A 13398-nucleotide genomic window follows, 5' to 3' on the forward strand; every position below is an offset into this window, starting at 1 on the left:
GACCTTGAGTATTGCCAGATGCACGTTTGGGTAAAGTCGAGCCGCCACGCCGGCTACGTTTTCCCACCACGGTGTTGCTTCACCCACTGTTTTCAAGCGACCAATAGCAACCGTGATTTTCTCACCCCGGTTTTCGTTAACAGCCAATGATTGGGCTTTGTAGTTTTCTTCGGAAAAGTATGTACGCCTCGCAGGCAGATAGAAACTAGCTTTGAATAAAGACACAACACGTTCACGAAAGTTAGACTTGTACACAATTATTTTCCCTTATCCATCAAAAGGGATGGTCCTTCAAGTGAAGCTTTATAGTCGGCACATCACGTGCAAAATCTAACAACACCCGAACGATCTGAATGATCAACCACGAGTATTAACATTGGTCCTTCGAGCCGGATTAGTAGTTACGGTGTTCAGATAATTACAAAGTTCCACATCGTACGGCGACTCGTTGCAAGCAGTTGGCAACGAGGCGCAAAATTGGCAGCTTCGTTGGTGCCGCACGCCTGTTGAATTCAAGTAGATGACAGCTAAAAGCAACCAGGAGTGCATCAGGTGAATTCATCATTGGATATCATCGTTCCTGGTCGAGATAGTGGACGCTGTCAGATCTCTATCAGCGGAAGTGTGTGCATCACAGCATCCAGGAAGGCATCAGGTGACGTCGACGTTGGATATCACCGTCCTTGGACGAGACAATTGGTGCTGTCAACTTTGTAGCAGCAGGGGTGTGTGTACAGTACGCCAAACAGCATCAGGTGACATCATCGTAGGACATCACCACCCCTGAACGAGATAGTTGGAACCATCAGTGATTGGGACTGCCAGCATCGCCAATCTTCTGTACAGGTTCTCCTTCCCGTAAGTCGTTCTTCATTTCTTTGATTTGCGTAAATATCAAACCAGGATGGAGCAATTAAACGCACTTGTCGCAAGTCGCGGTCATACCAAGAGAGCTCTAACTCGTTTTAAGCATTTCTATGAAACTTTTGGTAGTGACACAGATATAGATGTGTTAGAAAAACGTTTAAATATAAACTCTCCATTGTACAAGTATGATCAAATTCAAATGCAAATCGAGGCTTTAGTTTTCGGAACTGATGAAGAAGCTACTCACGCTACTTTTGAATCGACATATTTCAAAATTATAACAAGGGTCGAGAAACACATATCATGCATTCGCTTCCCACAAGGGCATCGGAGTTTTGCCACGGAGCCCGTACCTCCGGCCGTATCATCCACGCCTTTGATCACAGATACACACGAATTGCCGCGACTCCCAACCATACATTTACCAAATTTTGATGGTAATTATAATCAATGGTTGAAATTCCGCGAAACGTTCGAATCGCTCATTTTAGGAAACAATAGGCTTACTGACATTAAGCGTTTCCATTATTTAAACTCAACTTTAAAGGGTCCAGCAGCACGTGTAGTACAGGTTCTGGGTGTTTCTGATGCAAACTTTAGTGTGGCATGGGCTGCATTGAAAGAACGTTTTGAAGATCCTAAGGCGTTGATTCACCACCACGCAACTTCATTTTTATGAATGCCGTCCATTTAAAAGCAGTCTGGTTCCGGGCTTCGTGAATTCATAGACAATGCACATAACCACATTCGCGCTTTAGGTGCAGTAGGCGAATCAGTTGAGTCTTAGGATACGTTAATCATTTTAGTCTTATCAGAAAATTTAGATTCAGTAACCTTTAAGGATTGGGAAGAAAAATATATCAATTCCTCGAGTGCAGTGACATTTAGTGATTTCTCCAAATTCTTAGAACGACAAGCGGAACTTCTTGAACGAACAGCTTCGAAATCGTTAGGTATTGTAAAGAAGTCTTCGCCTAGACAAGGCGACTATAGTAAGCCATTTAATAAATTTCAATCACCTGTAGCAAGTCATGTGGCATGCACGTAAAATCAATGCGTACTTTGCAATGGAGAACACATGTTACAATATTGTTCCCAGTTGAAGGCAATGTCTCACGCGGATAGGCACGAGACTGTAAAGCAGCTACGTTGTTGTTTTAACTGTCTTCTACTCGGGCATAGCATCAAGGCTTGTGCGCGTGGAAACTGTCAGAAATGTGGTAAAAAACATCACACTCTCTTACATATCGAAAATGTGGTTCCGAACAGTGCAGACTCTGCGCAACCGTCAACCAGCGCTGTAGCACGTGACGCTCCATCCGAACGTTGCGTGTCTAACACCGCTAGTTTATCATCTAATTATACCGTTTCATCAATGGCAGTAGTACTTCTCGAAGACAGTCAGGGCAACGTACATGAATGTAGAGCGTTATTAGATATAGGATCACAAGCCCATTTTATCACAGAATCCTTTTGTAAAGATTTTGGAATCACTCACACTACCGTTAACGCAAATGTCATTGGATTAGGCAGGTGGGGTAATAGCATCCATTCAAGGGCGCGAGTAACATTGAAGTCTAGGTGCAATAGTTTCCGGGCAGATTTGTCGTGTTTTGTTATAAAGGACATTACGGACGATATGCCGAACGTACCTCTTGATCGGATGAGCATCCCTATACCTGCGGGCATTACACTGGCTGACCCACACTTTGCAAAGCTCGGTCGAGTTGACCTGCTAATCAGCGCCGCCCTTTTCTGGCAGTTGCTTTGTGTCGGGCAACACAGGATTGCTTCCGGTGATTTAGTGTGGCATAAAACTAGACTTGGCTGGATATTGGGAGGACAGTTAAGCGGGAATTTAGGCAATAAGACTAAGGATTCTAACGTTTGTCATGCAGTGTCGAACGAAGGTTTACAACATGCAATTTCACAATTCTGGGAAATCAAAAACCACAATTCGACGCATCAACACATTACAAAGGTCGACGATTGCGAACGACATTTTAGTGACACGACAACACGTGATGCACAAGGACGTTACGTAGTTAGCATTCCCTTTAATGATAAAGTTACCGAACTCGGTGAATCAAGGAGTCAAGCTGAAAGCCTTTAGCTTTTTTAAAATTACTTAGTATAGAACGTAAACTAACTCGACACCCGACGTTACGATTGCAATATCAACAATTTATGCAAGAATACGAGAATTTAGGGCACATTACTCGACTAGACGATCTGTCAGTGGGGACAGAACAAAATTATTATTTACCACACCATGCTGTATGTAGGGACACTAATACAACAACCAAATTTCGCGTTGTTTTTGACGGTTCGGCAAAAACGTCGTCTGGAGTGTCGTTAAATGATGCTCAGCTAATGGGTTCGACCGTACAAAGCAATTTGTTTTCGATATTCCTCCGCTTCAGAAAACACAAATTCATTCTCTCTGCTGATGTAGAGAAAATGTATAGACACGTGCTCGTCCGATCCGAGCATCGCAGATATGAACGCATTCTTTGGCGTTCAAATACCAATTCTTCAATCAGTACGTACCAGTTAAATACGACCACGTATGGTACAGCCTCAGCTCCGTTCCTTGCCACGCGAGTATTGCGAGAAATAGGGCAGGAACAATCATCACATTTTCCGGTCGCGAGTCGTGTAATCATCGAAGATTTGTACGTTGATGATCTTCTTACGGGTTGTGAAACTTTAGACCAGGTTCAGAAGCTCAAACGGGAACTAATTCAGATATTAGATCAAGCTGGGTTTTCCCTAAGAAACTGGGCAAGCAACGATAGTTGCGCATTAGGAGCAAGTGAGTTCCAAGGTACATTAGAAATCAAGACAAATGAAGAGGAGTGTAAAATTTTAGGTTTGTTGTGGTTTACAGGTAGTGATGAACTTCACTATGCTGTAAGAAGGGATCTTTCGGCTAGAATAAGTAAACGCGTCATTCTTTCTGAGATCGCGCAAATCTTTGATCCGCTTGGTTTGATAGGTCCTGTCGTTACAAAAGCTAAACTGGTAATGCAACAACTTTGGCAGTAAAAGGTAGGATGGGACGAAAGCCTATCTCAAGATGTACATACACATTGGTCAACATTTCGAGCAGAGCTCAACACTATTCGGTCCCTGGTAATTCCACGACGCGTCATGTGTAGCGATGCTCAGCAGGTAGAATTGCACTGATTTTCGGATGCCTCGGAAAGGGCATACGGCGCGTGCATCTGCCTGCGGACCATGAGCCAGCAAGGTGCATGGAGGGTTCGGTTATTATGTTCCAAATCCTGAGTTGTTCCTTTAAAATCGGTCTCTTTACCACGTTTAGAGTTGTGTGAAGCCCTTCTTCTAACTCAATTAGCCGCAAGGGTCAAACAAGCCATACAAATATATATCGAAAGGGAATATTATTGGTCTGATTCCACTATAACTATAGCCTGGATACAAGGGCAACCAAATAGGTGGAAAACTTTCATAGCTAACCGAACCTCAGAAATTCAAGCGTTAACTTCTGTCGATAGTTGGAGGCACGTAGTGTCTTCAGACAACCCAGCTGATATCATTTCACGAGGCATCAGTCCAGATAAATTAATAAATAACTCTCTGTGGTGGGTTGGACCACCGTGGCTATCACAAATGGCCAAGCAAAGGCCATATTTACATTATGCGCCACCAGAGAATCTGCCAGAACAACGGCAAGCAAAGGTAGTTTGCATCGGGGCGACGAAGAATGAACCTTGTGAACTCTTCTCGCGTTATTCGTCTTATATAAAATTACAGCGAATAACAGCGTACTGCCTGAGGTTCATCAACAACATATTAAACAAGGTTCGAAGCCAGGGAACTCGAGAACTTAGGGCAAGGAATGCCAAATCTACGAATTTCGGTAGCCTGACCGCACGTGAATTAATAAATGCAGAAATAGCTTTAGTAAAACTTGTTCAAGAAGAACATTTTTCCGCGGAAATTACTGCGTTGGAAAATAGCAAACCTCTTCTGTCAAGGAGTAAATTGTTGTCACTAAACCCATTTGTTGATAGTGCCGATATCCTTAGGGTGGGCGGCAGAGTTGCAAACGCCCCTATAAGGTATAATCAGAAACACCCAGTTATTGTGCCTGTAACTCACTCGTTTACGACTCTAGTAATTAACTATGAACATCAAAGAGCATGCAGGTTATCAGCACACCCTCGCGTCTTTACGCACTCGGTTTTGGATTTTATCAGGAAAAAACACGGTAAAGAGGATTTTGCACCATTGCGTTAAATGCTTTAGAGTGAAGCCGACTGGCATAAATTATATTATGGGTAACCTGCCTGATTCACGGGTGACTCCTGCTCGACCTTTTAGTACCTGCGGAGTGGATTACGCGGGTCGAGTATTATTGAAGGAAAGGGGACGGAGTCGCGTAACGCACAAGGCTTATTTTTGTATTTTTGTGTGTTTTGTGATAAAGGCTGTTCATAGTGAGCTTGCCACGGACTTGACCACCGATGCATTCTTGAATTGCTTGTATCGTTTCATACCGCGGAGAGGGCGTATTCAAAATATCTATTCTGATATTGGGACAAACTTCATAGGTGCGAAAAACGAACTAAATGAGTTGAGCAATTTATTCAACAGTAAATTGCACGGAGAACAAGTAGAGAATACGCTATCGCGAGAAAAGATTCAATGGCATTTCATATCACCACGCTCACCACACTTTGGAGGTCTCTGGGAGAGCGCGGTAAAATCGATTAAACATCATTTAAAACGAGTCACAGGTGAGCAACGAATGAATTTTAAGGAACTTTATACAATGTTGACGCAAATTGAAGCATGTTTGAATTCCCGTCCTCTTCATCCTCTTTCTTGTGATCCTAATGACCTTACTCCTCTCACACCGGGACATTTTTTAATTGGCGATACTCTGATAGCAGTAACGCAACATGATCTGCTCGATTGTAGACAGAATCGACTTAATCGGTATCAGCTCATTCAGCAGGCTGTACAACATTTCTGGAAGAGATGGCATGTCGAGTATTTGCATGAACTGCATCAACGCAGTAAATGGAAGTCATCGGATATTCTTCAGGTTGACACTCTTGTTGTCCTTCGGGAAGACAACACCCCTCCCCTAAAATGGCACCTTGGTAGAATCTTGAAGCTACACCCTGGTTCCGACAACGTAGTTCGAGTGGCAACAATCAACATGGCTGACGGAGTCATCAAGCGATTTCCTGCAACAAGACTTTCTGGCATACGCTCTCACCTCCTTCGGACACATTATGTAGTCTCTACACTTATTATAGCAAAAGTTAAGTTGTAACTAAAATATGGTGAAAAATTTATTGTCAGCTAAATAAAAAAGGTATAATGATGCAGCTGACTTTATTACCTCCCTTTGTGATGTTTAGATTCTTATTGAGAATGCAGTACGACACGAAATAACAAAGGTATTAAGATGTTTAACGTGTAATTACACCAGTACCACTATCAGTACAAATTGTGTGGTACATCTTGCACTGCCTAAGCTGCTTAAAAAATCATTTGAATTTCAAGATATAATAAAACACAATTTCACTCGATGGAAAAATCTGAAAGATCCTTGTAATGTAAGGTTCGGTCAAATACTTGGCGTGGCCAGGCAAGGTCGAGGTGTCAATGACTAAAAATTATTTAAAAACGCAAAATAATGAAAGTGTACTCATATTTGTCAGAGTTTTAAATTGGCAAATTATCTGAAAGCCTGTGAGAGCGAAGGTATGGCTATGGGTATTGATGATCTGAGAATACCTTGCCTGGCGACGCCAAGTATTTAACCAAATCTTACGTTGTGTTACACAGTGTCGCCTTTGCCTGCTGGAAAACACCTTTATGTACTTGCAGCTCCTTTTGATTGCACATTTTTTTTATATTGTAATTAATGTTATCTTCTATTTTTTTATGATTTATTTGATAATACTCTTTTTCGTACTTGACTTTTTCATGTACCTGGCGTCATTTCTGTACTTTTTTTAAAGTTTTTTTATGGGGATCTCTATACTCGCATGAAAAATTCTCAAAATCAGACTATTTTCCCGGGCACTAGAGTGGCATTACCCCTTAAAGATACATATTAATTTCTCATTGGTGTTACTAGACATTGCAAATTTAATTGTGCAAAAGTAAGTGTGTATTCATTAATATTATAAGTAAACTCACGTAAGCTCGATGGTGGGTGGTGGTTTCACTACCTTCGTGTGAATGTTTTTTGGATCTGCCAAATCTGCTACGTAGAGTCGTGCCACAGGATTCGGTGTTCCTGGCTATAATGAAAATTATATCTCTATATACACATTCATAGATAATAAAGTTTTGTTTAATAATTCCAAATTTCTATTTAAAAGTAACAAAATACAATTGTGGATGCAGCCTATAGGTCAATTAGCATTTATAAATGTTACGTCCCAGCTTTGTTATTGTAACCTTTATTCGCGAGGTTACCGGTTGAAGGGTGGAGGAACTATATCGCCAGCTCAGGACGGTTGTCCAGGGCTGCCGATCGAATGACCAGACGCAAAGGTAAGGTAGAGTACGACAATTTATTCGATGTTAACGCTAGGTACAGTGTATCCCGGCCAGGTCTGTGCTGGCACACAGTGTGTAAGCGGCTTACAAGGGGACCTTCAGGACTGGCAAACTCAGAAATTGTTTATACATAGTGTACGTGAAGGTCTTCACTCGGACTTTAATTTCCCGAAGCAGTAAGGCACGCTTCCCAGCCAAATTCGAGAAAATCGACTTTGAAAAATGTGGAGTTACCTTATATATATTTGATAGAAGCCGATGACCAACGAGCAGCGTGGGTCAGTGCATAGCGCTCCCGACTAGCAAGCATGAGGTCGTCAGTTCAAATTTCACTACTGGAACTATTTTTTTTTTCATTTGCATACCTACACCTTTCACATGCAAAGTTTATAAAATTCATGCTAATTAACAGATATGTAAACATGTGTTATATGTATGGGTGTACGGTGTATACACTTTCAATTAAAAACACACATCTTATTTCAAATTGTCTCTTGCTTGAAAAATCGTACTTTTTATTGCACATATTCATTTTTAAATAGGAATATTTACAATAAATTAGATTTTTCGTCCAAAAATAAATCACGTAGAGTAGAAAATAGAACTTGGAAACGAGATAGTGGCGAACGGCGGTTAGCATACCCACAAGGGTCGCGTACATCGTGGCACAAAAGGCGCATAAGTGCGTCAACCGGGGGTGTTCCAGTGACCTGCCCTTGATCTCGAACGTACGGTTCACATTTACCGGTTTCGATTTTATTACTCTACGCGGCGTACCTAGATGCGTTTTATAATTAGCCGACTGTCGACTCGTTAATATTCGACGTTTTGCCCTTTTTCCCCCTTTTATAATGTTTCGCCAAGCTCTTTTTTGCAAGCTACCTAAATTATCGAAAATACATATGTACAGATATATACAATACTTACATCTAATATATACATGTTACAAACTATGAGTATCAAAACGCAAAAAAAAATGTAATATAAAAACTCTGGCGCTTTACGCGTCAACTATTTGTGTCACACGAGCCACAGTGATACGCATCGTAAAAACAGACAAAGCACAGCGTTTCACGGCATCTAGCACACCGTATGAACGCCGAATTCTTACATGCGCAAGTTATTTTCAATATATCCAGAGCAAAGCATACCTCATTAACATTATTAAATAGTTACCTATTGTCACACAGTTTTGCAGCAAACCAAGCGTATTGTAGCATATTGGAAAATATTGGGGAGGACATCTGGTGGTGCACTATCGAATGGATTTTGATACAATATTCGCGGGAATTAACTTCGCGTCCTTGTTCAATCAAGTAGGCGCAATTTTGAATCCGCTTTATTAAAATTTTTACTTGCCTATAAAAAGTCGGTAGACCATGCGTTACCTTGTTCATGTTTTGCCTTTGAACATGGACCACCTTTGATCCTCGGTTTGCGAGAGTTCTGTCAAAAGTGGACTGGTATTGACGTCCTAAGAAATATTTAAAAAAATAGACTATATTACTTATTCAAAAGTCTATACTTTGATTAATTATAAAAAGTAATAAAATTTGTTAAATACCTGTTTGGTCCGTATTGATCACAAAATTTCGATCGAAATTCGGTATTAAAGCACGCGCCTGGCCGCGGAAAGTTTCTGCAGAGTTCAACTTTTCCTCCATTGTTGCGCTGTCTTTTTCTGACACAAATTTCGTAATTTTTCTTTGTCGAATTCGATGGTTTCGTTTAAATCGCTCAACCCACAATGCAGAAGCTTTAAAATCGAAACCATCGAATTGACTTGCAGCAGGCAAACCCCATTGCTGCAAGTTCCTTGTCGTAACTTGTTGGTTGGATTGTCGAGCTTCCGTGAAGCGATCGTAGGTCCACGAATCGATGATCCCATATTTCTCAATCGCGGATCCACCACTTTTAATTTGATCTTCCCATCTCTTCAGGGCTCTCATATTACTTAAGCGGGAGCATCATTTTCTGTGCAAATTTTTTAGGCTCCAACCAGGATGAGCTTTAGCTATATTACAGACCTTTATTTTATAAGCTAATGGAGTATTGTTTTGGCTTTTTATCTTCTTTTCCTCTGGCTCATACTGGGATTCGTCGGGAGAATCCGATCCTCCAACTTCTTCGAAATTGTTTTCGTCATCGTCTTCATCTGCCATAATTAACTCGTCATCTCTGACAAACATCTTATCAGACAGAATTTCCATTGTATATTTATAAAGATCTTCTGCGGGTAGCATAGATTCTTCGCTAATTACTGCAGAAGATTTTTCTCCTATAAGTCCATCTTGTGAAAGGAGGTGCTCGTAATAGACAAGAGCAGCTTTTAACCGGAATCTGTCAACTTCCTGGCAGCAGTATCCTCCAACAGCATCTTCCCGTACCGTCGAAGGGTCAGGCATATCAACGGATTCGATATCTGACATGATGCCGCCTATTGCATACCGTACACTCACAACAAACCGTATCGTACACCCACAATAAACCGTACCGTACACCGTTTACTTATGGCGAAATTTTTATGAACCGAATTCTGCGTGTCACTGCTGCGAAAGCTCATTAGCTAGTGAACTGCGATTTTTAACACCTATTGGTTCCATAGGACATCGTGTCTGCCCCACCAAAGTGGGGTTTTTCCCTAATTGTAAATGTTTAAGGTCCGGGTAGTTGTATAAAGCTGGTAGCTTGCAAGAAAGAGCTTGGCGAAACATTATAAAAGGGGGAAAAAGGGCAAAACGTCGAATATTAACGAGTCGACAGTCGGCTAATTATAAAACGCATCTAGGTACGCCGTGTAGAGTAATAAAATCGAAACCGGTAAATGTGAACCGTAAGTTCGAGATCAAGGGCAGGTCACTGGAACACCCCCGGTTGACGCACTTATGCGCCTTTCGTGCCACGATGTACGCGACCCTTGTGGGTATGCTAACCGCCGTTCGCCACTATCTCGTTTCCAAGTTCTATTTTCTACTCTACGTGATTTATTTTTGGACGAAAAATCTAATTTATTGTAAATATTCCTATTTAAAAATGAATATGTGCAATAAAAAGTACGATTTTTCAAGCAAGAGACAATTTGAAATAAGATGTGTGTTTTTAATTGAAAGTGATGTCCATCTCCTGGGAGGTGGAGCACCGGTATACACCGTACACCCATACATATAACACATGTTTACATATCTGTTAATTAGCATGAATTTTATAAACTTTGCATGTGAAAGGTGTAGGTATGCAAATGAAAAAAAAAATAGTTCCAGTAGTGAGATTTGAACTGACGACCTCATGCTTGCTAGTCGGGAGCGCTATGCACTGACCCACGCTGCTCGTTGGTCATCGGCTTCTATCAAATATATATAAGGTAACTCCACATTTTTCAAAGTCGATTTTCTCGAATTTGGCTGGGAAGCGTGCCTTACTGCTTCCGGAAATTAAAGTCCGAGTGAAGACCTTCACGTACACTAAGTATAAACAATTTCTGAGTTTGCCAGTCCTGAAGGTCCCCTGGTTAGCCTAAACCTTAAGCTATCGCGAGTCGCGGTCGGTCTCGCGGTGCGTATTGCGATCGTCGGTAGCGGTTCGGCGAAGTGGGAAAGGAAAGATGGTTTGGCCTTTCGGTGTCCTGGCGGGCCAACCCTGCCACTGGACCCTGGTCAGAGATCCTGGGGTCCGTTCACCCAGTGGGCACAACCCGCGAGTGAGATGGAGGCTATAGGGACGCTCCCGAGAATAGAGGTGAATCTGTTCGGAAGATCGATGGCGGATAACAGCCTACGTCCAGAGGTTGGCTCACAGTGTCCTTACTGGAAACCGTAGAGGAGAAGAATTTAAAAAGACTTAGATACTCCGCCTGTGGACGCACTAGAACGGGTGCTTACACGATAGCTTGATATTTCACAAGGAGTAATGTCGGCACACGAACGTGGAATCGCACAGGAGGTTTCTGGAAGAGGCGTACTGTTCGTACAAACGCTCTAGGCGGTTTCTGCCAAATAAGCCTTTGCCCCCGACCTATATGTCTTCGTCCGCTGATTTTCGGCAGCGAGAGAATCACTCGGTGCGAGACCCTCTCGCGCCGCACAGTGGGCCGGATTCACTGATTTGATGCCATTTTGTTCTTTTCTTATAAGATATCAGAATGAAATTGACAACAAAACATAGGATACAATTTTTTCTTTCTAATGATGTATAATTTAATATTTTTTACATTTATTTATTTATTTATTTTTCATTATTTTAACTTAATTATGAAAAAAATTGAAACTATAGAAGATGATGTTTAGCGCAAAAGATAGGCCTTCAATTTAAACAAAACGATATTTGGCTTCATTCCTTTATTTTTCGACTATTCCTTATAACTTGGAAATGAAAAGTTTCCTGAACATTCGACCTAAACCATTGAAAAGGACATTAATAAAGTACTAAATGAATAGTTTTCAAAAAAAATTTCACAATCAAGTTAAAAAAATGAAAAATAAATAAATGAATGTCAAAAATATTAAATTATAAATAATTAGAAAGGGAAAATATTATCCTATATTTTGGTGTCCATTTCTTTCCGATATCTTAAAAAAAGACTAGAATAGCAACAAATGAGTGAATCCGGCCCACTGTGCGTGGGTTCCCGGTAATTGCGGACGAGTGGGGGGGGGGGCAAGACCGTTAGCTTATCGCGGTCTCGTTACCTCGGTCGGCCACGTTGTGAGGGCAAGATCGTCGTCCCACCGCGGTAACTCCTTACATTATGTTACAGTCCGTTTATAACGTTGCCGTGATCTTACATCGCGTCAGCAGCACACGTATTGGGCGCTTAACGGTATGTAACTTATTATCATATTACAAATTCAAATCGACGTGCGTTACTAAAAGTAGCACGTTTCAATTTTCTTACGAAAAACAGCACGTTTGTCTTCGTTGTTAGGAAAACTATCATGTTTCGGTTTTCGCTGTGAAAACTAGCATGTTTGAAAGGTTTTCCACGAAAAGTAGCATGTCGCGTTCGTAACCACGAAAAGCATCACATTTGGAATGGTTGGCTACGAAACATCGAGTGGTCAACTTAAGGGGGCCGTCTCATTTTTGTTATTGTCCGAATCGATCGAAGCGTCCCCAGTAAACAGACGGACCCTACTGAAACTATTGCGGTCGATAAAAAGAACATGTACAGAGGTGACATCTCCAGGGACTCTATGTAGACGAATTTCTGGCGCATAGTTGCCACAGAGTTTTCTCTTTTTATCGAGAAGTCTTGAAGGAATACAGGAATTCAGCCTCGCTGAACGTAGCAACAATGCAAGATAGAGAGGTCCGGGAGTGTAGGAAGGAAAGAGAAAAAGATACCAAACCTGACATAATTTGAATTACAATTATTAACGATTTTGCACATCAAATTTATTTGCAAAATTGAAAGTCCGTTTCGTTCAAAGTAGTCCAACTGAAATTATTTTCTGTCAATTTAATCGGCAGAATCACTTTCATATTGATACGATGAAAAATAAAGAATTTCTGTTTCTCCATAATCGATGATACATCGCCGAGCAACTCCAGGCGGCAAGTTAGACGGGTCAGCGATACAATGTCGCTCGTCTCGGGCCTCGGGGACCTCATGAACGAAGACCTTCGATCAAAAAAATTATTTGTGGCCGACGAATAAGTTCCCATCGAAAAAATTGATTCATCCGTGGCGTTTCAAATAAAAATAACACTGGGTTATTTTTAATCGACGAGAAATAAAGATAAAGTCTTTAATTTGATAGGTTATTTCAATTATGTATAATGCCCATCTCTGGATGAAACAATAATTATTTGCGAATCAATATCCTTTTTAAACTTCGCAATTCTTATTATCTTCTCTCATTTTGTGTAATTCCTCTTCTCCATTGACGGTCTTCCTACAATTTTGCCAGATCGCTCGTAATGAAATCGTTCATTTGCTGCAACAACGATACAACTCAAAATTTGCAGTTTTTCGGTTATTAG

General features: G+C 41.2%; 3 protein-coding genes and 1 long non-coding RNA gene across 4 annotated transcripts in view; 2 read left to right on the forward strand and 2 right to left on the reverse strand.

Annotated features, from left to right (window-relative positions):
* Dpp10 (Dipeptidyl peptidase 10) overlaps positions 1 to 13398 on the reverse strand; it is a 655550-nt gene that overhangs the window by 254536 nt on the left and 387616 nt on the right. The window contains exon 7 of the mRNA XM_076823446.1: positions 7054 to 7157. Coding sequence (XP_076679561.1) covers positions 7054 to 7157 — 104 coding nt within the window. The remainder of the gene's footprint in view (positions 1 to 7053; positions 7158 to 13398) is intronic.
* The window catches only part of LOC143374584 (uncharacterized), a 115460-nt gene that overhangs the window by 10378 nt on the left and 91684 nt on the right, over positions 1 to 13398 (reverse strand). The window lies entirely within an intron of this gene.
* On the forward strand, positions 1233 to 4724 carry LOC143374874 (uncharacterized). The gene is made up of 5 exons (XM_076823425.1): positions 1233 to 2948; positions 3581 to 3682; positions 3758 to 3911; positions 4389 to 4606; positions 4648 to 4724. Exons 1-5 carry the CDS (start codon positions 1946 to 1948, stop codon positions 4722 to 4724), a joined length of 1554 nt encoding a protein of 517 aa, XP_076679540.1. The 5' UTR covers positions 1233 to 1945.
* Positions 7297 to 10925, forward strand: LOC143374599 (uncharacterized). Its single transcript, XR_013086699.1, has 3 exons — positions 7297 to 7701; positions 8040 to 8166; positions 10650 to 10925. It is a non-coding gene; the product is annotated as an uncharacterized LOC143374599 (long non-coding RNA).

Source organism: Andrena cerasifolii, chromosome 11 (assembly GCF_050908995.1).
Source record: "Andrena cerasifolii isolate SP2316 chromosome 11, iyAndCera1_principal, whole genome shotgun sequence".
Classification (NCBI taxonomy): domain Eukaryota; kingdom Metazoa; phylum Arthropoda; class Insecta; order Hymenoptera; family Andrenidae; genus Andrena; species Andrena cerasifolii.